This window comes from Python bivittatus, unplaced genomic scaffold (genome assembly GCF_059951505.1).
Source record: "Python bivittatus isolate LINGU-HERP-01145 unplaced genomic scaffold, Pbiv_v1 ctg000570_np1212, whole genome shotgun sequence".
NCBI lineage: Eukaryota > Metazoa > Chordata > Lepidosauria > Squamata > Pythonidae > Python > Python bivittatus.
The window spans coordinates 5,146,151-5,172,039 of NW_028277097.1; the positions used below are offsets into that span (position 1 = coordinate 5,146,151).

At 36.8% G+C, this 25,889-nt stretch overlaps 1 protein-coding gene across 1 annotated transcript in view; it reads left to right on the plus strand.

The window, feature by feature from the left end:
• Nucleotides 1–25,889, plus strand: part of HCN1 (hyperpolarization activated cyclic nucleotide gated potassium channel 1) — a 151,301-nt gene that overhangs the window by 87,327 nt on the left and 38,085 nt on the right. Inside the window, exons 3-4 of the mRNA XM_088152790.1 lie at nt 4,515–4,676; nt 18,250–18,468. Coding sequence (XP_088008916.1) covers nt 4,515–4,676; nt 18,250–18,468 — 381 coding nt within the window. The remainder of the gene's footprint in view (nt 1–4,514; nt 4,677–18,249; nt 18,469–25,889) is intronic.

The window sequence follows — 25,889 nt, forward strand, 5'->3', positions numbered from 1 at the left end:
ATTGTTGGTTTGTACATGAATGAGTTATTGCCTGTAGGGATGAGAATAGTCTCTGGGAGGATTTACAAAGGCTTGATTTTCCCTTAAGGCCACAAATGGCTAACAAGGGAATGCTAGCATGCCAAGAAGTGTATTTGCAGCTTTATGGCTTCTAAAGTTTGTAGATTTATTTTAAAGTCTCAGTTTAAAAGGTCATGTTGAATACAGAGTTGTAAACCAAGGTAAGATTTATATTTAACATTATCTCAAAACTTAATCAGTGATACATGCAAACATCTTCCTCTACTTGGTACCCTCTAGATTTGAGGGTCCTACCACTCAGAATTTGCAGCTAGCAGGAGTGACAGGCTTACATAAATGGTTCTAATAGCATGACAACTTATTTTATTCTTTCAAATGTATTAAAAGAAATGTCTCATTACAACTATGCATGTGCTACATTTCTGAAGTGTTTTGTACAGTTTTCCAAGTAGAAAATGTATCAAACTTAACCCTGTAGTTTTTAAGAAAAAATCTCATATTCCAGAGAGCAAGTATATGTCTGTGGATGGATGGCAGGTTCAGTTTTTAAAGGTTCAGTTTTAAATAAAGGTTCCGTTTTAACAAACGATTAAGTCAGGCTTTGTAATGGATGGCATGAGCAGGGAAGATTCTGGAATGGAAGTTCAAGGTTGTCAGGAAGGCGGAGAGATATTCCAGGGCAAGAGCCTCCTCAGCCCGCAACAAGAGTGGGAAGAGGAAAAGGATGAGGCTGGCCCCTCTGGAGTCTCACGGGGTATATCCACTAGTTGCTTTAGCATAGGTTTAGTCTGGCGAGATTTTGTCCATTAGGTGCAAGCTAATAAAGGAACTGAACTGTACTGGATTACCTCGTTGTTGTTCTTGGGCTGAACCTGACATCAATCTCGCCAGACTCCTGCTCCCATTGAGAGGGAGGAAATTTTGAGCATGGCTACAGATCTCCAGGGAGCTCCATTAACCCCGCAACATCTGGTAGCAGCCTTGCTACAGCATCAACAGCAAGTGGACACACAGATCAACAATTTACAGACCACAATGATGCAGCTGGTGCAGTGACTCGGACAGACCGCCCAGCAAGCCACAGCTGGGCCGCTGGTCCTATTGCGTTCCCATAAAAGCATGACAGAGAAGTATGGAGAAGTGGATATACCCAGTGAGACTCTAGGCAGGGGCCAGCCTCATCCTCTTCGTCTTGCCACACTCTTGTTACGGGCTGAGGAGGCGCTTGCTCTGGAATGTCTCTCCTCCTCCTGACAACCTTGAACTTCCATTCCAGAATCTTCCCCGCTCATGCCATCCATTACAGGCTTATTCATTTTATAATTCAACTGTCACACCAGCAAACAGGATATTTGTTGTTAATCCAGCTAAGCTGATGCTGTGCTGAATAATCAAGAGAAGTCTATATAAATATTTAATTTTTCTCAAGGAGGGTAGGTACTCTCAGAAATTAACTTCTCCTTAGCATTAAATACTGCATTTTCTCTAGAAACTTTAAACAACTACAGGCAATATACAAGTATTTGTATATTGTTAGCTACTGTAGCCTATTTTTAAAAAAAATTAAACTAAACTTCTGAATAGTGGGAATGTCAAAGCATGATGTGTTTATTCAAGCTTGATTTCTTTTGAAGGGATCACTTTTGCTCACACTATATTATATTTCATCTAAAAATGGTATTAATCTTTGTAGATAACAGTTTATAACTATGCCAAAATATTCCCCTACAAAAAATCTCCTGTATTTCTATATTATTGGTAATTTCTTTTGAATTTTGCTGAGTGGTATTTTTGTATTGTTAGAAGAGGCAGAGTGTGCTACTGACACTTTCTGTTACACAACTTTCCATTACTCTGGTCTTCCCCATGGGAGGAATTAATATTACGTCTGTCCTCCTCCTTTTAGATTCAACTGAAATGTGGTAAGCTAGGAAGACTGCAGTCTCCTGGTGAGAAGATTACAGGCAGTCCTTGGTTAATGACAGTAATTGGGACTGGAATTTCTGTTGCTAAGTGATGTGGTTGTAAAGTGCAATGTCACGTGATCACATCGCTTAGGGACAGCAATCCCAGCATGTCACATTGTCATCATTAAGTGAGGATCGCAGGTCATTAAGTGAGTCCCAGGTGGCTCGCAAGCAGGCCAAGCAGGCAGATAAGGCGCGGTATACGGCACAAGCACAGTAGGACTGGGAGTGGCTGCTGTCAGGCAGGGAGGGTGCGCGAGTGGCCCATGAAGTGTGGTACAAGGGCAGCGAGGCTGGGGGTGGCTTCTGCTGGGTGCGGGAGAGTATGAACGACTTACCAGAAAAACTTGCAACTTTCCCTGCCAGCTTCCCCATTGACTTTGCTTGTGGGAAGCCAGCAGGAAAGGTTGCAAAAGATGATCATGTGTCCACCACCATCAACTGTCATAAGTGCGAATTGGTTGCCAAGCACCCAGATCATGATCATGTGACCACAGGGGTGCTGTGACAGATAGAACTTTGAGAACTAGTCCTAAGTCTCCCTTTCAGTGCCGTTGTAATTTTGAACAGTCACTGAACGAATGGTCGGTGACCAAGGACTACTGTATACAATAAAAGACGGTAATGTCCACTCCTCATCCATCTCATAATATGTCTAAGAACACCACATTCCAGCCATGATAATTTCACTAAAATTCTTCTCCTTTGAAAGAAATTTCAAAAGTAGTTCATCTTTCAAACTGATGAGAATCGGGGGTGGGATGGGGAATCCACAGAATACTAATAATAATTTAATGAAATCCAGGGTGGCATGGACAGCAATTCATTCATGTCTTGTGTCTGCAGGAAAACCAGGAATACTACTTTATTGTAAGAGGGTATAGTAACAGAATCTTGAAAGCCTGACCAAGTTTCTCCCTGACCCCTCTTATATTAATCATGAGTTTCTTTCTTATGCTTGCTTCAACCTCTGGACTGTATAATTACTTTTCCAAGTCCCTCCTTAATGGTTCTTCCATACTAAGCTCATTTTTAAATTACTTCACACCAACTTACAGGCGTTCACTCAGTTCTCTTTCTCCTTCTTTTTCTCTGTGACCCTGTCTGTGACTGATTTTTTTTTCTCAGTCACTGACTCATACTGCAGTCTATTGTTTTCCAATAACTTTGCCTTTTCCCTTAGCTAAAAAGATGGGTGGTTACAATTTGTTGAAGGATAGGAAAAGGAACATGAACTTTACAGATAAACATGCACATTGTTGTTTTCCAAACTACAGTGATATTTGTTGAAGTGCTTTTGAAGTAAATAATTTGAGTAATACTTTTAAGTAAATATCCTTTAGAATGATTTGCAATGCTCATGTCAATCAGAGAATATAACAGTATTGTTTTTCTCCAATATATCTAGCTTTATTTGGCCATCTACATTTCATAGGGAGACATCACTGGGAAAACGTACATTCTGACAACTGATCAAACAAATCTTAATCAGACCATTCCAATAGAATAACGTTCTCATGATCAAATGATTCCTGCAAAAATATTTTCTGATGAACTATGAGAGGACCCTCTTGTAATTATGTTTCATTGTGATAAAATATGTTATTTTTTTTAATGTAAATCCTGCTGATTCTTTTGTATTTAGTGTAACCCAAGGCATGCTTCAGCTACTTTGGGGTGTTAGGATTGTAATCACTCAACAAATTATGATGAAATCCATATCATAAATTATTAGCTTATATTCAGTTTAAAAATGTAAAACTAAAAAGTGAATCTGTGGAAGAAAAATCAGTAAAGGTTGTAATGATAATTTACTGGCCCTTGTTTGAGGTTATACTGTATATTAATTGAAGGTATCTGGACACTCCTGGATGTTAGGATAAACTCATATAAACAAAGTGGATAGCCACAAATTTGCCCAATATGTTACTGTCTTTCTAAAATAATGGTCCTTCATTCCCAGTTTTGATCAGCTTCTAAGGATGTTTTTTCCAGAACATGAATGGCACTACTCTATAGGATTTGGACTGATCACTCTGCTATTGGTTTTTCCTTAATGAGGCATAACTCAGTGGTAAAATCTTGGTTTTGATGACAACATCAAATAGTTCCCAATAGTTTCTACCCATCCAATTTGGTCCAGCAGGTTGGGCATGCTGCGGGTCCCATCAGCCAAGGAATGTCAGCTGGCAGGGACCAGGAGACGTGCCTTCTCTGCCGTAGCCCCTGCCCTTTGGAACATCCTCCCTTCAGAGATTAGGATGACCCTGACCTGTTGGCCTTTTGTAGGGCTTTAAAGACCTGGCTATGTGCTCGGGCCTGGGGCCCTGAATGTGTTAAGGACTCTGTCTCTTGGCTATATTGATAATTATTATGATCTTGGCTGCTATATATTTTTATTTTGTATTGTTTTGAATTGTTTTATTGTTTTAGAATTATTCACCACCCAGAGTCACTTGGTTGAGATGGGCAGTTATAGAAATTAAATAAATAAATGAAACATACTGTCTGTAATTTTATCTGCAGATTTTCCACATGACCTACGATCTAGCCAGTGCTGTGGTGAGAATCTTCAATCTCATTGGAATGATGCTGCTACTTTGCCATTGGGATGGTTGCCTTCAGTTCTTGGTCCCATTGCTTCAAGATTTCCCACAAGATTGCTGGGTGTCCCTAAACGGTATGGTTGTAAGTATTGTTCATTTTTCATTGTGTTTTTTCAGACTTTCTTTTAAGCTTGCTAAGTCAGAATGGTAAGGAAAGAGAGGTTAATTGAGAACCGATTGTCTTTCACAGTGGAAATATCGTCATTTGCTGAGTTTGAGGTTTGCCTTACAGTGGAATGTGGGGGAAAAAAAGTTGAAGGACTAGAACAATAATGCACAACTCTATTGATTCAAGGACCACATCTGGCTTTGTTTATTGTCAAGCCAGGGTTCATTTCAGGAAGGGGCTTCAAGTATTTTAAAGGGTGAAGGAACACATTTTGCTCTCTACCTTCCCAACCCTCACAGTGCAAAATCAGGTTCTAGGGACCATATAAAAGATGTTAGTGGGTTGTATGCAGATCTCATGCCACCATTTGAGCATCTATGGATAGAATATGATCAGTAACATGGATAAAATAGGATCTGCAAAGACAATGTTGAATATTTGCTGGGTGTGACACCAAGCAGTTCATTTTCTAAAGATGGTAAAGTTGGTAATAATTAAAAACCCGCTAGAAAATTAACCAATGATATAAATAGTGTTGTTGCTCCTACACTACTGAGTGAACATAATGTAAGTCTCAAATAGTCTCTATAAGCTGCCAACACCTACCCACATCACGTTTTGAATGAGGTGATACTCATGCTAACAACATACAGTTGGAGAACAAGGCAGCCCAGCTCGTTGCTGACTGCTACTACTTCTGAATACATTGAGCATCCAGGAAAACTACTGTAGGGTGGAGATACTGTTCTACAGAAAACATCACTGTCTATTTTAATAGAAAGCCCCTTCTGTTATAGTTGAAAAGCTTTCAACCATCTTCCCTAAAACTGAATTTTTCTCCAAAAGTTCTCATTCTATCAAATGTTATTTTGGAATAACTTAAAAAATTATGAAAAACAACTAAAAAAAAGTATAAAAACAAAAATAAATTGGGTAATTTGCTGCTTATTGTTGGAAAGTAATGAGTGAAGAGGAGTTCATGAATATGTCACAAGAAGCTGACTGATAAAGTAGCCAGTTATATAAAAGAAAATAAAAGGTTTAAAGAAACAGTGATAGTACAGAACTGAATATTGTCTAGTAGTGCACACTCAACAAAATGAAAATTAAGGAGAACTGCAGTTGCAATTACCTGGCTGAGTATAGCTTTGGTAGTTTCTTAATCATATTCTCTCACACACACACCCCAAAAAAACAACTTTGGAGGCACTTGATTTGAAGAGATTAAGCAGTTGCAAAAACTGTTGTGACAAACTTGGCTGCCAAAAAATAAATACTGACTGGTATATGATTTTTCAAAATATATTTGAAACATTTTTCTTACATTTTGACTTACTTCTTGGTGATAACATTAAATAGTGAAAGACATAGTGGGGAAGTTTGAAAGAACCCTAGAATTAAAGGTGCTTTCCAAATGGAATGTTTGATGACCAGTTATGCTTAGGCCTAGATTAAAGTTGGGTTCACATTTTGTGGTATTTTATAGTGTGGTTTATTACTGTTTATTGAATAAACCACAATTGACTCATATGTTTTGCTAAGCCATAATCCATAGTTTACAAACCACAATGACTGAATTCACACAATATGCCAAGTCAAAATCAAAGAAACAAAGTCCATATCTTTGTTTAATATGTGCAGCAGTTAATTTGTTAGCATGATCTAAATGTAGGGCAATTCAATTTTAAAAAGGGTTAAGCAAGATTTTAACCCTTTTAAATAAGAATCAATAGAACATGACTAACTTGAACCAATTACATGTTTTATGTCAAGTAAAGATCAGCAATAGACTGTCGGTCCAGAAAATGTTTTTCCATTTGTATGGATATAGCCTTTATACCAGGGTGTCTCAACCCTAGCAGCTTTAAGATGTGTGGACTTCAACTCCCAGAACTCCCCAGCCAGCATTCTGGGAGTTGAAGTCCACACATCTTAAAGCTGCTAAGGCTGAGAAACCCTGCTTTATACTGTGAAACATGAATATTTTCAACCTTGTAAATGTGTCTGAATGATAATACATTCAATGTCCTTCTGATGCAAAGCAAACGTTAGTTCTATTTCTGCAAAATGTTCACTTTCCAAAATATGTTAAAGTGTAACTGTTTCTTTTTCAACAGAGGATATCTGATAGTAACTTGACATAATGAATTTCTGTCAGTGAAAATTATGTAGATTAGAATTGGCATATGGGTAATACGGTAGTGATGCATAATGGAAGGAGAACAATAATTGTCAGTCATTATTCTGAAAGCTGGATTTAGAAACGTGTTGCACCTGATGCTTGTAATAGTCTCTTACTAATCTAAAGAAAATTCTAGGATGGGACTGAGTATGAAGCCAAATATTCTTTTGCTTCTTAATCTTTTAATCCTTGGCATTGTTACAAAAAAGTTTGACATTCTAAAGAAAGGTTCATGGATTTGGATACACCATAGAGATATGGTGTGGTTATCACAATTGCTCTAGGAATATATTTTATCAGTACAAAACTTGAGACCAAGTGACTGTCAACACAGAGATGCTTTTCTATCATCATTTCCTCATATAGTTTCTTCCATGTTGTGCAGTTAGGATGACTAAAAAGAATCAATATGGCATTTATGGAATGGATTGTGCAGCCTTCTTATGTGAATGTTTATCGATTGCAAACTTGACCTTAGCTCTCAACGGTATTCCAGACCACTGAAAGAATGATTCCATGGCATTCCAGTAATCAGTCCAGCATCAATCCAAGGGGAATTCACGAGCAGATTTAGGAAATATGAAGGAAGAGTATTGGGATCAAATAATTAGGGGTCTATATTTCAAAGCAAAACAAAAAGTGTGCTGAAATCTTGACAAATTTTCATAAATTTCTTCCAGCTGAAAGAGGCTTCTATTTATATTATTCTCAGGGTGCTTGAGATTTTTTAAAATTTGTTTTTGAATTTATTGTTGAAACGATTTGAGGATATTACTGCTGCTCTTTTTGTTTACGCAACTATCCATTGTTTTGAAGTTTTCCTTGTTGCTGTAGTTTGTTTTCCCAATTTGAAAAACTATGTAAGAGACATTCATAGTGTTTTACCTTAAAATTTAAATGAGGCATGGGAAGCAAGTCTACACACTACTGGAAAGATGATTGGCAATGGAAGACAGGACATACATTCTCCTTCTCCTTCATAACTAAGCAAGTGTAAGAACAGCAGATTCCATCCACATGTGAGTAATTCACCAAGATTCTCTTCACCTTTGAAAGAAATTTGAAAAGCAAATTCTCTTTCATAAATGGGCAGAAAAAGATGCAAGAGATTTTTTTCCTGCAGGGCACTAAGCAAAACAACAAGACAGAAACTCAAAAAGAAAATTCAGAGAGCAGTTTGACATTTTAAGAGCATGCTTCCTGTTTGGAACAGCTTTCTCTTCCAATAGCTAATTGATAAAGTAATTATATTAATATTGCAGTTATTATATCATCATTATCATTACATTATAATGAGTCTTCTGTCATTTTGTGTCCAGAACAACAGCCTTGTCAGATAGATTGAGCTGAAGCATGGGACTGAACCAAAATCACAGAGTGAGCTCTAGTTAGGGACCTAAAGCTGTGTTGCTTTAATCTCAGTCCAACACCTTAGCCACTATCCTCCACTGTTTACTGCTGATGGCCTCAGAAATTGATGGCCTCTAAAACTGAACCCCACTAATTCTGTGTTATATTAAACATGGCTTTCACAATTTTTAACTTCTACTTGCCCAGCATTATTATCATTATTACTGCCCAGTATCGCTATCATCATTATCATCATCATCGCCATCATCATCATCGCTTCAGCTGTTCTATGTCACTATTGGCAATTCTAGTTATCCATTCTGAGTGATTTTTATTTGAAATAAATGTTCTCTTCTTAGCCAGATATATGTTCTTGTACCTACTTGTATTGCACCCCACTTTCTCTTTTTCTTAGGTTTTATTTTTGACTATTGTGACCAGATCCCCCTACATGATTCTGCCAATCTTTGTAGACATTCAGAAACGTCTTTGCTGATCAGCTGTATATTTGCTGACATTCTGCAATGGTAGCTTCTCAAACAAAATGGTGACATGTCTTCAAAATGCAATTACCCTAATAAAAAAGTAGGTCACCAAGTTGTTGAGCAGTATGTCTTGATAGTCTCCATGCTGTCAGTATTTGGGTTTTTATGGCTCCTTCCTCCAACATTTACACAGGAAACAAAAAAGTGCACATTTTCTACAGAATTTCTAAAACCAGGTGTTGAATCAAAGGAACAAAAGCTCTCCCAAATGAGCTAGTCAGAGTGAAAGAAAGAAAAAGATTTTGTATTGTGTTCTATAGAGAGTATCATAAAAGACAGTGAAAAGCAATCCCAGCACAATCACCTCTGAAACTCAGGGAGAGCTAGTTGCCTACGTTACACAGAGTAACTCTACACATGGTTGTGTAGGAGGGAGTTCCAAGGAAACCACTGGGACTTATGTCCACATAAAATCTGCATGTCAGAAAAGCAAGCAGATGGGTATCTCCACTTGTACTTAGTGATTTTTTAAAATATTTCTTCAGTCCTTCTCTACAGCTGGACATATTAAAATACCATACATTTCTCTTCAGTTTCACAGTTCTGTGTTTTGATGAAAAAAGAAAGAATTGGTCAGTTGTCAAGACTTGAGCTTGTTTTAATTGTGACCAATTTTATTTCACTGTTGTACTTAATCCATTCTTGAATGAATGAATATTTTGACTATGATGGATTAAGTTTGCCTTAGAAAATGCTACGAGTATCCAAAGAGGGTATAAGGATCTGGCAGCAATATTTTAAGGAAAGCCATAGTGTGCTTCCTAAGATGAGGACAGTATCAGTAGTTGGGGTAAAATAGAAGGAACCAGAACAACCTGACTTACTTCCATGAAATTATATGCAAGCATGTAAGAGTCAGAAGAGAACATTATATTTATTTGCTTGTTTATTTAAAACGTTTACAATTAGCTCTTCACACCAAAAGGCTTTGATGTATGGAATTGTGCATGTGTTACTGAATCTCATAATTACAACTCTCCAGGGCTGTTTTAACATTACTGAACTTTTATCTTAATGTGGTACTTTTCTAATACTGTATTGATTGCTAGCATAACACTGAATTATGAATACTTTAAAAAGAACAATAATAACAGAGCAATTTGCCATAAACCTCTGACATCAGAAGCCCCAAACTATCCAAAGCCCTGGGGAGCAGAAGGAAAAGAGGGTCAACGTTTCCATTTCTCACCCCTTCCTAAGATTTCTGTCCATTCAAAGAAATTGGAGGAGGAATCTGCACCAACTGCAGACCTGATACAGATTTTGTCCCTGATATGCGATATATAAGGGAGCTAGGAGGATTTTCAGTCAAGGAGATCCATGCCACTCCACTCCCACACACCCTTGAATACCTCCTGGCGTGCCTCTTTGGACCTCCTATCAACAGCGGAATTCTAGGGGGTAAAATCCACATTGGATGCTCAGGGTGCCCCAGTGTTGTGTAAGAGTTGTCTCCTATTTGAAATACTGAAATAGGTTCCAAAATTCCTTTTCTGTACATTTCTCTTGTGTACACGGTTTATGAAAATTTAACTTGTTTTCTATTCCAAAGGAAGGTATAACATGAAAGCAGAATGAATCAGGAAAAAGTTGACTTTTTTTCTTCACTATACTCTGTGATGCATTTATAAAATGGATTCTTCTTTTAAGTGTACCAACTGAAAATGGAATTTATTTTATTCCTAAATATAATGTAAGGGATGTTCAAGTGTTAACCATTTTCTAATAAAGAACTAATGTTTATTTTCTGCAGAACAAAACAGCGCAGCTGGGTTTGAATTGGATAGTTCTGGACTTGTTCTTTTAAATAATTCATTATTTTCATCAAATACGTTGTAGTTCTATTTCAGAAAACAATTGGGTGGCATGCAATAATTGTGGAATGGCTTTAATATAGTCTCTGTATTCACATACAAATATTTTTGTTTTTTTAAAGATATCTTAGTCCCAAGAAGGCAGTTTAAAACTAAACATTAATAGACAAAATAAGCAAATTACCTTAAGAATGGGGAAAATGAAGTAAACAAAATTACCATTGTTAGCAGTATTCCAGTAGGGCAGGAGGTGCCAAATATTTTGACACTGAGTCCTTTGATGATATTGATGACACTTGTTCTTTTGTAAGGCAGCCTGAAAAATCAAACACCTCCAGATATCATTCTGCTATAGCTCCAATCACCTTTGGCTTTTGGACATGCTAGCTGGGATGATGGAATCTGGACTGTAACAGCATAGAAATGTATACAGGTTCTCTCCATGTTGTAAGAACTAAACTGGAGTGCTCTGGAAGTCCTGACAGCCTGAGATTCCATAAACTAGTCTTCATGATCTAGTGTTTGCATTGTTCAAATAGTTTAACCCAAACCATGAAATTCTTGGGAAATATTTTGAGACTTACTCAAATGAGAGTGAGTTATACTAGAATGTTGATTCCTATCTCCTTTGCATAATTAAATTGTTATAATGCCTGAACAGAGAAATGTCCTATAACATAGTGGCTATATAAACAAAAATCCCAAGGCCCTCAAGATTTCAGAACATGTCTTAATTTATTTACTCTTTGGAAACCATCGGGTTAAGCAACAAGAGTTATACCTTTCTATTTTTAGAGTTCCTGGTGTGATTTTCCTTTAAGACCAGCCAGGTGAATTTTGTATTTGCTGGGTGGAGTAATTTACTAAAGCATCTTCTATTCAGCATGTTGTGTTTCGGAGATAGATAGATGTTTTATGGTGGTGTTCACAAAATTTCATGAAACTATTGTTAAGCATTTCTTCACCATCTTAGTGGCATTGCCTTTATTCTGTTAGCAAAATGTCTATCCTGACTATACATTATTGTAGAATTGTAAAGAGTTGAACTGAAATGTGTAAGTGAAGGAAAGTACTAGGCCAAACAGTCTAATTTTAGAGAGGTTTTGAGTGATATGTCAGTGGCCAGTACTTCTAAAAATGGAAAAGAACAGGACAAAACTTGAACAGTGTTTCTTTTCTTGAATACGGTTTCTTTTCTTTTCTCACATTACTTTTGGCAGCAGCTTGGATAGGCTTTGTGGTAGCAGCCAGAATTTCCAAGGCAAACCGTCATAGAGGAAGCCAAAGAACAAGAAAAGTAATCAAGAAGAGGTTGACAACTGGGATTATTATTATTTTTAATGAAAATCCTAGCTCATAGTAGCAGTTGAAGTGGTAATAGTTTTGTGAGGATAGTTTGTATCTCTGATTATAGTCAATGGTTGCATTTCAGCTGACAAAGATCTTTTGTTGAAGCTCAGTGTATGTTGTAAGTTGAATGTTTTTAGTCAGAAGAAAGCACCACTGAATTCAACTGTGCTTTATTTTGATGTAGCTATGAATAGGATTGCAAAGTCGTGCCCTGCAGATTTCATTAATGATGTGCTTGTTTTTGATGCCTGTGTTTTACTGGTTCTTTAATCATCAGAATATTAGCTCTTTTGAGTATAAATATAAGAAAAGTAGGATATGAATGTCTATACCTACCCACACATGTATATCTCCTTAGGCCTTTTACTGATTTTCTCCATGGTATATCAGTAAGATCATTAAAATGGGTTTCTGCAGCTGTGTGCAGCTTTTCTCCCTCCCTCATGCTACTAGAACCTGGGTTCAGCTGATGAAACTACATACAGGGTAATTCATGATGGACAAGAAATAATATTTATTCACCCAAATGGCTTTTGATGAGGATTAGTAAAGGATATGTCTATCAGTGGTTATTAGCATGATGGCTTCATATTATCTCCAGTTTCATTGCAGGGCACTTTTTAATATAATAATAGGAAGAGAGGTTTATACTCCTAATGTCCTGCTCACAAGCTTCCCATGGGCTTCTAATTTTCTATAGGACATGTTTGCTGGATTAGATAACTTTTAGGTCAAATCCATCTGGGTAGATGTTTCATTCTTTTCTTCTTCTCTTGCTTTCTTCTCCCTTAACACTTACACAGTAAACCAAGTATAGGATCAAAGCATGTACAGTGGTACCTCGGGTCACGAACGCTTCTGTTCACGACCAATTCGGGTCATGAACAGCTCCGTTCGCAAAATTTTGCTTCCGTTCGCGAACGCCGGATTGGGTGACGAACAGGATCCGTGGCCATTTTCCCTCCCATGACACATGGTCGTGGCTTCCTGTAAGGAGGGGGACTCTCCCTCCAAGCAATAACCGCCTCCCCACCCGCCTTCCTGTCCTCCACGCCAGAAGTTGCGTCGAGCAAGGTTAGCGTTCTCTCTCTTCGTACTGTACTTTGTGTCATATTTTTGTGGTTTAAAAAAAAAAAACATACGGTTCAGAATGGATTAACCGTAATTACATTGAACCTTATGGGAAAATTTGATTCAGGTCGCGACCAATTTGGGTCGCGATCAGAGTCGCGGAACGAATTAAGTTCGTGAACCGAGGTACCACTGTATAATGTACTTTCTCATATGTTTCATTTATGTCCTTCTTAGTAGCTTCATACAAACTATTTGACATTATCAGTACAGTTATTTGATCCACTAGTTCAAACTTTGCTATTTAAAATTCAAATCTTATTGGAATAAATTCTTAGGGGGCTGAAACTTAAAATTCCATAAAGATTATTCTTATGCAAAGGATGTTCTTCATCCTTGTGGTTTCTATAAAGTACATTTTAAATTATTTTTTAATTGTTTATTCGAAGAAATGTGTTTCAGGATATATTTTCCTTACATTGTGTTTTTTATGCTGATTTTTTGGTTGTTTGTCTGTTTTTAATTAATGCCCAGCTAGGTGGGTATACCTAGTAACCTTGGCTGAACTTGAAAATAAAAAATTATAAGAGAAGTTAAGGAGGTTCAAGCCTAGTTAGTACTTAGATGGGAAATCACCAGGATTGTAGGCTAGATTGGGAAGTAGAAAAAAACATTCCAGAATAGAGATGTGTCTGCTTTTTATTTGCCAGTATTAATTAATTCTTGTGAAAACAGAAGACAACATTTTTATTTTTAGGCTCATATAACTTCATTTAATGCATGAAATAAACCTGGCAATTAGAAATTGATATTTTTATAGCTTGATACTCTAAATAAATATGTGATGTTTTGAAATATGGTAGCTAGAAATATCTTCTATCCCCTTGCAGCTAGTTTTTGGTTGTTTGCAGATAATCCTGTAAAAGAACATTTTCTTCAGGAATGCTACAAACAGCATGAGTTTCCCAGTGAAGATTCCAGTGTACAATAAATGAACAGTCTAAGTATTTAGGCTCAAAACATCCCAAGAAGCTACTGTAAATCTGCTTTCTGTTTTCGGCATAGCAGAAGCATCTGTTTTGAAGCAATAGTAATTCTGCAGACCTTTGCTACCAGATTGTGGCAGCTGGAACTACCCAACTGTAACAAAAGAACTGAAGGAAGGAAAGGATATCCTCAGTTAAGCAACAGCCTTCAACCTTGAAAATTTCTAAATCAGTTTGTCTTTGAATGGTGAGGTATGGATGAATGGTGATAACGGATAAAGCTGCTATGTGGCAGTAGAACTGATTTCCTTGACAATTGGAGAATCCCCTAGGAGTAACCCCATCCAACATAAACTAAAAACACTGTTATATAACAGATGGTTACTTGATTTGGGAGCTGCCTTTTAAGTTTGAGAACTAAGCTTCAAGATGATAAATTGATATTGCCACTTGCATTAAACATCCACCTCCAAAGAATACAAATCCTGGTTAAATATACAAGGTTTACTATAAACTTAAGATGAACTTCACCAATACACCTTTTTTGGGCTTTGGACTGCCCTTTGCCTCTGTGAGGGCTTCCAGAAGCTGCAAACCAAAGAGGAAGAGGAAGAGAGAGAGAGAGAGAGATTTGATTCAAATTGAATTAAATAAAGTTAATATGAGACTCCCCATTGTTATTGTTGTTCAGTCATTAAGTTGTGTCCAACTCTTCGTGTTCCCATGAACCATATCGTGCCAGGCCTTCCTGTCCTTCACTGCCTCCTTGAGTTTGCTCAGTTTCATGCTCATTGCTTCAGTGATGCTATCTAACCATCTCATTCTCTGCCGTCCTCTTCTCCTTTTGCCTTCAATCTTTCCCAGCATCAGGGTCTCCCTATGCATTTAAATAATTTTCCTCTCCTGTCCCATTAAAAAGATCACCTGGGTGGCAATGCTAGAGGGACTCCATGAGATACCTCCACTGCTTTTTGGGACTTCATGGTCCATGCAAAGATGTGTATTGCTGTTAGAGAAGTAGGTTTGCAATCATGAACATTCAGCAGCATTTGCAAGACCCACTTAGATATTGTCTAAATCATATATGTGCAGAATTAATTTCTCTTTTTAAGAAAAAGAGCCTGACTTGACCATGGTTGAGGAATTTTTCACAATGTTTATTCACACCTTCTCTAAACCAGGCATATAAAACAACATGATAATATCTGAATAAAGATTCATAAATGTTTTGCTGGCCTTGACCCAGCTGAACTTTATCATAATAAGATCCATGGAACTGAACTGACAGTAGAACCAGTAGAAAGTATCAGTCCCAATAATTTGAATCTTGTTTTCAGTGGTATTTGCAGAACAAACCTGTATTATGTAGTGATGTTGGTAGAGATTCTATGACAGTTTTACAGTGGAAAAACTGTATTCTTGGGCCTGTTGGCTGGCTGCAGTCTTAGCAGAAATTGGGACTCTCATCATTATTTTTACTTCCACCGGTTTCAGATGAGAAGCAGTAACAGTACTGATCCCACAGCTGTCATTATTTCAGGCCAGTTTTGGAAGAATGAAGGGACGTTGGGTCTTGCAGATTCATAACTGACTTCCCAACACTGCTGAAACACTTCTGGACATCAACAGCAGTAAAGCCTTTCATGAATACCCCAGCAGAAGTTATGGTGACACAGATAAAATCCTTTCTCTGCTGGGACTGGACTTCTTCCTTTTGCTTCTGTTGCCACAGATGATTTTCCAGCAAAATCAGGATTGTTCCCTTAGTTGTTCCTAACTTTAGCTGCATGCAGCCAGTATTTAGAAGGCAGCATCTTTCTGACTAAGAAGAATACAACAAACCTTTAAACATAGAACAGGACTGTATTTAAATAGACTTTGCTGAAGAAGACTTCTAAATTAAGGCTTAGACTTGGTAGACTAATTGCAAATAATCAGTGATCACTGCTTTTTACAAATGTGAAGATTTTCTGGTACCCTCAGGCTTGATTATATAATCAATCCTCAGATAAACAGCTTTGGTATTTGTCACAATTACTGTCTTTAATAGTTTATTTCCCTCCTTAGATTAAGGTTTCTCTGTTTAATTCAGCTAAAATGGATTACTACTAATCTAAAGGCAGTGATAATTGTAAGGTAAGAAATTAAATGCCTTCTTTATGGCATTTATGGGATATTATTTTTCCCCTTTGAGAAAAAGATAGGATTTTGAGTAGCAGAATGTTTCTTTTTTAATATATTAATGTTTCAGAAGCTTTTAAAAGTTATTAATACTAAAAAAATGTCCCATAATCCTGGTTTTGAAAATAGACATAATATTTTACATGCAGTCCAATACTGAGCATTTTTCATACTCAGGTCTTGTGTCCATGCTTGAACCCAAGCAATCAAATATAAATTTGGTTTTAGTGGCCTCATTTTTTAAATGAGCAGCTTGAAGTATATATTTCTAGTTCAAATTTTGCTGCTTTCAGTAACCAGAATGAACAACTGTGGTAGGCCTTCAAATTCTCATGATTGAAACTGAGGGATAAAGAAGAAGGAGAAATGGTATGAAAATATCTATGTTTCTATGTTTCAACCAATGTCATTGCTCCCAGTGCCACAAAACTCTTTCAAACTACTTATAATCCAACTTTCTTCTCTCCCCTCCATATTCCTCAAGCCTTCAAAATACGTTTCAAACCTTCAGTCTCTCATCTCAATTAAATACATATATTTCTGAATTGCTGAACTGCTGAACTGCAGTTCAGCCTTTGCAATGTTGCACTGAAGGTATGGAGGCCATTGGAGGTGTAAGGGGGACTTCAAAATGTGCCATCAGGTTGGGAGTGAAAGACATGGGTGTTCTCCAGAATTATCTTTTCCCCTGCCCTCCAAAAAACAGAAAATGCATTCTTAGTATGGCATGCTTAAATGAAAGTTCTGAATAGATTCTTGGTGCCCCTCAAGAATCAACAGCACTGGAATTATAGGATATAAGATACAATTGGTAGAAAAAGATGCATGAAAGAAGGCACTATTCTTCATCAATGTAGCATTTGAGATTTCAGCTCTGATGCAAAATTATTAATTCAGGACTCCCTTTAAAAATATTTTGATTTTATGTTCCTTACTCATCTGCCTTAAACCAAAGTGAACAGAGTTTCAGGGCAATATATGGAAATCCAAGCAAATAAATTATCCTGGGTTTGATAAGCTAAGCTATCTAATTTCACTCCATAGATATTTGTGCTCCATGAAAGAATTCTGTGTGCTCTTATTCACTGAATAACTAATTTCTCTATCAAACTTTATGACCAGAATCCTGGAGCAGGATATAGTCCTATAACTGTACTGAGTTCAGTACCAAATAGATATTGTATTGTCAACATTTGCAACTTATTACCTGAAGGGGCTGGAGGAGAGGAGGCTACACGTAGTTGTTCCAAATATATAATCAACACTATCTAAGGATTCCAATACATTAGTGTGAATGTGTATGTATATATCTATATACTACTAAAACTCTTGTGTCTGTAACCTTCAACTGGGCGAAATGGTGCATTGTAGGGCAACAATTTTTGAACCAAGGTACCTCAAATGGGTTAACTTACAGAATGTGTCCAAAATCCAGGACGCATTACTCCCGTGGGATTGGAGTAAGAAAAAGAGGGAGGGAGGGAGGGAGGGAGGGAGGGAGATTTCTGCCAGGGAAGCTGGCAGCAAGTCGCAGGTCGGTCACACTCCTACTGTTTTTGTGCCCTTGGTCATTATATTTCTGTTTAGGTAAGGAAATATCTCTGCAACAATGACCCAACTGGTCACAGTTTGTCTAGTTTGTGTGTGTACACATTTACATACATATACATACATACACATATACATATATACATACATACACATGCATACATATATGTATCACACACATACACATTCATACACATATGCAAGAACAAAGAGCCTTATAACACTTGTATAATGCATATTTATTTATCTTTCATCTATGAAAATATCACTGTAAACCTTAGAGCTTTGGATGGAGTCTTTCCCTCCTTTTGAAGGAGGAAAGCTCATGGTGTGTAAGTGCCTGATGTATGATCATATGAACCTCAAACCACTTCTCCAACATATTGATTTATTTATGAAGGCTGTAATATAAGGGTGCTTCTTCTGGATAAGAAGGCTATTATCATCCTGAAGCTTGTCTCCTTTGTTCCATGTTCTCAAGCATTTCTCTTTGTTCACCCCCCCCCATCTCTTTTACAGAATAATTCCTGGGGGAAGCAGTATTCCTATGCGCTCTTCAAAGCTATGAGCCATATGCTTTGCATTGGGTATGGAGCCAGAGCCCCTGTGAGCATGTCAGATCTCTGGATAACCATGCTGAGCATGATTGTGGGGGCCACCTGTTATGCCATGTTTGTCGGACATGCCACAGCCCTGATTCAGTCTTTGGATTCATCACGACGTCAGTATCAAGAGAAGGTAATTTGTTTAAAAATGGTACTCTTTTAGTTTCAAATTTTGTTAGTTTCGGTGCTTGTCACAAAACAGAAAACAGGTCGGGTAGATTCTGTTGAGACAAGTTGACTAAAGAGTGGCTCTTTGAAGTGGTGAACATTGCTGATGAATGCAGTCATCTACCAAATGATAAACTTTAAAATGAAAAAAAGATCTTCCCTTTTCAGTTTTACTTTGTCCTCCTCAACTGAGCAGTATAAAACTCACGTTGAATTTGAAATTGAAATGCTGCAGTCTGAAAGACAAAATAATTTTGTCTTAAACCGTAAAATAGTGATGTAATATTGGACTTCCACTTTGTAGACACTTAAATATAATAAATAAATATAATTTGAGATATATATGTGGGCGCAGTTGAGGGTGGTTACAGGTTATTGGTATATCATATCACTTATAAGCTTGACACCTTATTTTGCTACTAAAATTGCAAAGCCACCAATGACAACAGCAGTACACACAAAAAGAAATCTTGCTACCCAAATCAAACTTTTGCTGCTGAATTTCACTTTACCAGCCCACAGTTCTAGAGGGATCTGGACAAGACACTTCCCAGAATTCTGCAACCTGGATGTTTTCTATCCTTTGTCTTTGTATTGCCTTTCATTTTCTGTTATATTTGATTTTATAAAAATAAAACAATTGAAATGGCCTGAAGTGAAAAATATGGAAAGATGTTATGATGCCTCACGAAGGGAGAGAGAAAATTAATGGCTATAGTAAGAACCAAGAAGAAGAAGAAAAATTACAAGTTCTAGGATTTGCTGTATATCTGTTATCAAGTGTTGTAGAATCCAGATATCAGTTTACTTCTAAGTCATCTTTTGAGTCTAACAAAGAACTTACTGAATTGCATGTGGGGCTATTTCCTGAAAGCCCGCACAGTGATGAATCCTTTTGTCTTATCATGTATTGCTGTTATGATTAATGGATAGATTAATATTCAAGAAGGAAACATTTCTTCCTTGAGTTTACTGTCTGTAAAATAAATATAGTCATAGATATAGATTAGAACAAGGGAAATGCCAGCCAAAGATTGTAGATGCAATTTATTTGGCTTCGGTATCTAGTACACTCTGTGTGTGTGTGTGTGTGTGTGTGTGTGTGTGTGTGTGTGCACTGTGTGAGGAATCAGCACGGGTTGAACAATATCAGGTTTAAAGGATATAGAATACATAATGCATTATGGTACAAATATGAAGAAGTTGGGAGGTTGAGGGAGAATAGATTTTGTAAGATTAACATGATAATACGAAATTTTGATGAGAGAATAAGTGGTGATCAAGGAAGATAATATAAACCTATCTTTATAAAAGGCTTGGCTAAGAATAAATGAGGTTGAAAAAGAGGAGCCAAATTCAGTACTTGGGATGCCGAGCAGATAGTCTTTCACATTAGGGCATGCCTGATTTTTGTAGGAAGGTTGTTCTACCCAATAAGTGCCACTCCTGAAAATGTCTACCTTGTTAATATACCCAAGTTAGCATCAGCAAGCTGGGGTACTATCTGCAGGATATCATTTCCAGAGTATAAGGATCAGATGGTTCTTCAGATAATCTGTTCTGACCTGTTTAAGAACTTGTAAACCAGGCGCAGCACCTTTCAAACATTTCCTGGGAATCTTAAATCTTCCCCAGATGTGTTTGAGATTGCTCTCTCAAGATTTGGTGGGTAAAGATAATAAGTACCCAACATAAGCCCTCATTCCAGAAAGAGTCTCAGTATCTTATTCTGTGTTTGAAGGATCAATAAATAAAAGGAAAAGACATAGGTATTCATTTGTTTTAATTTATTCTAAATACATTGTAAGAATATAAAAGTAATTTAATTTAATTTAATTTAATTTAATTTAATTTAATTTAATTTAATTGATTTAGGAGCTGCCCAATTTCAGAATGACTCTAGGCGGCTCACAATATGGCAAAGGGAATAAAATACAATACAGTTCAAAAAGGATAAAACCAACCCCCCGCCAAAAAAATAGGATAATAACAAAATAAAGAACAAGATGGTAAATCCAGCCAACCATATATGCATACATACATACACACTAAACCATTCATAAGGGGCTCTGAATCTTCCTCAAATGGCATTCCAGGTGTCTCTTCTGGTGCTTCATTTCCCAGAGTTCCTCAGTAAAACAGCAGCATATGAAATGAATTAAGCCAATATTAAAATGAATTAATTTTAAAATGAAATGCTCTAACTCAAGCAGCATTACATAGTTTGTTTGTTTGTTTGTTTATTTATTTATATTTCAAATTTAGACACCACTCTTCTCACGAGGAAGTTTTATTACACACACACACACACACACACACACACACACAGAGTTAAAACATTAAATTCTCATTGAGCCTTTGCATAGAAGCAATGGCATAAATAAAAGAAATGCTAAATTTCATGAAGTGTTCCTACTTTGTGGCAAACTTGCAAGGCTTATACAAATTGTTGTCCATTGAGCAATATTTCTGGGGAAAAAAATTATCTTTTTTTAAAAAGCTATTTGAATGGTCTTATGCTGCCATTCAAAAGATTACGTGCCACAAGTGCAATATCAAAAGGAAATCTTTGATTTGTTTTCCCACATAGCTACTTGTACCAGATTTCCAAGAAATCTATTTTTCTGTGCCAGCAGTAATTTCAGATGTGACTTCAAAGTTGTGTATTTAAGAGACATAATGTTTGATTCTGTTTTGAGTTATGAGGTTCTGAAGTACGCTACTTGGAAATATTATATTAGGACATTAGCCAAGCATGTTAAGCATACCACTTATGAACTCTTTCCAGCTTAAAGCAGTTTTACAGTTAGAAGAACCACAAACTCTCATAATTGATATTATGTACGAACCTGTGCTTTTTCCACACTCTAAGGAAATTAAGGAAGATGGGAAATTGCCTCTCATTATCTATTTTTCCAGCCAGTAATAGCTACATTCTGCCTCCTTCTCCCATCCTTCCTGGCAGGCACTTTCCTCCTTGGGGGTTCCAGATATTCATTAAGGACCATTGGCAAGGAAAGAAAGAAGATAGATTTTCTTGTGGACAGGCAGTCCTTATGGAAAATTTCATATTAAAGTCTTCCTTTTCCAAACTTGTTTTTCTACCATAAATCAGGTGTTCAGGTTTGATTGAATATGTGTACATGCAGGGTTGGGAGAACACCATCAACAGGGTCCATGAAGGTGAGATTATTTAGTTGCTACCTCCTTCTTGGGAACAGCATTCCCCCCAGGATCCATATGGTCCCAACCTGCTAGATTTTAGGAGAGCCATTAAACTTGGCCATCCCAAGACGCATTTGGAGGTGGATATTTTATGAAGTTGTTCCTTCTTAAAGTGGTGATATGTTTGTCATTAATGTAGTGTTATTGTTCCTTGGCTAATAAATTATAAGTGGTTATGGGTGTGTTGTTATTTGGGTTGTTGCAGTTATTTGATTCTTGTCTTATTTGTTCTTATGCATTGTTTTAATTATGTAAGGTCCTAAGAATTGGCAACAATAACAATTATTGGCAGCTTATAAACTCAACAAATAAATATGGTGCCCAGGGATTCCAATAGCACTTGTTCCCCTCAGTGTCTGCCATGTGCTACTCCGCTGGCCTTTAATGTTACTACAAAGATTATTTTTGTTAAAAATTAATAAATGGAAACATGGCTGCAAACAAAATACCCACCTCTAACATAGTTATTTTCAATCATGCTTCTGTGGCCAACTCAGGTCCAGAGGCATTCTTGATGAAATAGTGACCAATAACAGTCTACTCAATGGCTAGATTGAAAAGGCAAACAAAAATATTGCCAATTTTGAGAATTTGCAGATTAGGAGGTATGAAATAGTATATTAGCTCACAGTTCAATTGTCATTTTAATAGATAAGCTAAATACAAGATTGGTACTTACTGACTTTTCTGTTCCATGAATGATTATCGTTTTGCATCTTTTGATTTTCTTGCCAACTATGGAAAAACATAGATTTTGTGTGGCAGAAAATAGCATCAGACTATTTATATTGTTATTCACAGCTTTCATAATCGTGCCATTTTTTTAAAAAAATCCTGTGATCATTCACAAAAATGCTTCTGTATAGAAAGCATTCTGTCTTTAAGCAGATTTGAATTGAAAATGTCTTGTTTTGCTTTGTAGTTTGTTAAATAGTATCCCAGCAAGAAGTCAGAGCTGGACCACATCATCTTAAGAGGGTGAGGGACTTTTCCCAAAGCCACTGTCCTAAATGAAATTGCTCACTTCCAATCCAAATGAAAACTGCTATTTATTGAAATAGTGCATTATGTCCGATGCGATAATTACTATTGCAATAACAGTCGTGGGTGCTGTTTCATTGCTTATCCATCTATTTACTTTCTTACTTGGGCTGTTTAGGTTTTGACATACCAGTTATTTAAGTTTTGCATCCACTTACAGTAAAACTGTAAAGCCAGATAAAATGAAGAATATTAAAAATGAATTAAAATCTTCACAAGTAAAAACCTGCTCAAAAAGAGGTGTTCTGAAGGCTTTTTGAAAAACCAAGAAAGAGGTCAGTCTTCTCAATTCAGCTAGGATTGCCTTTTTAAAACAGTGACAGCTAAAGGAAAGGCTTGACCCTGAGTTTCCACAAGAGACAAGTCCACGACAACTGTAGCTGAACCTCCTTAGAAGATTTGGAGACCGGGCTGGTGGGGGGCGGGGGGCGGGCAGAAACCATGAACAAAAAGCCTTAACTAGCCTGGAGTCAAACCATTAAGACCTCAGAGGCAATAACCAATATTGTGTGCTTCATCCAGAGATATACCAGCAGCTATCAGACTGCATATATGGCCTTTTCAGGTTCTTCCATAGAGCAGCCTAACGCTGAAGTCTGTACTAATTGAAATTCAGGACCAGCCAGAAAGTAATACATAGAATGCATTACACTAGTCAAGCATGGGTGCTATTAATCTTTATAACAGACAACAGCATTGAGTCTGGAACTATTTGCATGCAAAGTATGTATTTTATCATCTAGCAAAATGCTCTTTCCCCCAACCTTCTTCATTGCAGACTGTTTTTAGCTTGACCATCCAAATCCTGTTACCTTTCCTGTGTCTTGGAATTACACCCTTTTAACTCCCAGCCAGCACACCCATTACCTGTGATGGTAGGAAATTATGGGAGTTTGTAGTCCCAAACACAGCTTGATAACTGTTCTAATCTGAGACTTTTTGCATGAAACAAGAAAAAAATAACTGATGATTTGTGATTTTGATGATTGGGGGGGGGGGGAAACTAGATGATAGAAAAAAGAGAGCTTCTCTTTTTGTAACCATAGAGTAAAAGATAATTTCGTAATCATACTTGTATTTGCTGCAAAGAAAATCAGAAGCTTATTCTTTATATTTCTTTTCATCTTTTCTTTTTGCACTGTCTTTTTTTTTCCTTACTTCTCTTTCTTTACTTTATATTAGTTTTTGTTAGTTTTTATCTTCTTTTTAAAACTTTCAATAAAGTTTATAAAATAAAATAACTGTTCTAATCTGGATTTCTAGCTACCTGAAGAGAGAGGCAGAAAGATTAGCATTTTCCTGAGTAGAAACTTTCTGCAAATAAATGTAGAATCTATAAAGCAAAGGAAAGAATTGTGGATCTTTGTCTAATATACAGTTTTGTTTTTGTTGTTGTTATTTTTTATAGTTTTCAGTTAATTCCTATTAGAATCTGACCTTTACTACACTGATTATATAGGCGTAGGCAAACTATTCTTTCTTAGATTCATATATCCTTTGCTTGCATTATAAATTAATTTTCTCATAGTTTTCGACAGAAAAATGCATGATAAGTTCATTATTGCATTGCCGCTGTACCTTCTTTCATAGCAAAATCAAATCAGTAAATAGAAAGTAATATGGAAGTTTAAATCTACAAATTTTATCCTTCCTTTGGTGTATGGCATCCTAGCAAATTCTAGATGAAAAAACTAATTTATATTTGGAGTTTCACACATCTGTCAATACCTATTATGTTAGTTGATAGTGTAACACTTTAATTTATATTTCAGGTAGAAGCAGAGGGGGTGAGAGCTGAATATACTTACTGTTGCCTCATGATATAAATATCTAATTTTAATAGTTTCAGACAGCATAGAATAATTAGCATGCATTTAAATAGAGCTTTGTAAAAAAATCTGTTTTTTATCAATTCTCATTCAATTTGTTGAAAGAGAATTTGCTTCCATAATTTCTTTAAATTTTTTATTTTGCATTTATTTTATTTACATACACACACACACATTCTGGTAAGTTCCAGAATCTGGGTAACTGACATCCAAATGAAACTCATAAAATAGTAATAATCATAATAAAATAATATGATGATAATAATATAAAGGGAAAAATAGAGGGGGAAAACTCATATAAGAGTTAAAAACAATCCACCACACAGCTCTATGTTGCCAAATGCTCTCTTAAAGATCCAAGCCTTTCTTGCTTTACAAAAAAAGATATGAGTGTGGTGCCCTACCGATTTTAGGGAGCAGTGTATTTCCCAGGAAAGGAAAGAGGATTCTATTGCAATTCTCATGAAAGGAATATGATGTTCTTGCAATTATTTAATTCCAAAGTAGTCAAGGAATATATGTATATGGGTCTCCAATCCTTCATTCTACAATTGTCCTTTCAAAGATCTCAATCAGTGTTTCTCAATCTTGGCAACTTGAAGATGTGTGGACTCCAACTCTCAGAATACAGCTGTTGGTAGGACATTGAAATATACTAATGTTAGTGCTTTTTAGATGTTGGGTTGTTTGGCTGAAGTATCTTTCCAGCCTAAAAAGGAGGGGGAGGGGTGACTTCGCAAGAACTTACTCCTAGGAGGGGCAAATTGATCCAGTTCTGCCTTTCTAAATCTCTAGCGTGTTGCTCAAGCTTATCCAAAGTATGGCTCTTTAAAAACATAAGGCAAAGAGGCAACACTCTTTTTCAAGCAAAAACATGTTCCTTTCACTTTCAATGTTTGAAACTGCAAGATTTTTCCCAACAAGTTGCCCGAAGGAGCCCAGCAACAGTGAAATAGCAATTACAGAAGAAACACACATCTCTATGGGAATTTCCAACTGTTGGGGAAAGGCTGATTCTTCATGCATATGAAAAAAAGAGTAGTGTGAAGAAGTACCCTCCCTGGGGTCTCATGCCAAATTTCTTGGCAACACTGAGTCCAGTTCCCCCCTCCTCTTGGGTGAGCTTGCCTGACAAGCTTCTCTGGCTTAATTCACTGGAGTGGCTTTCAAAAAAAACCCAGCTTCTCCCTCTCTCACACACACACTCACACACACACAGATCTTTCTCCAACCTCACCTTTTCCTTTAAGTCCCCGCCCTACTATATTTCTGCTGTGTTTGCTTTCTGCTT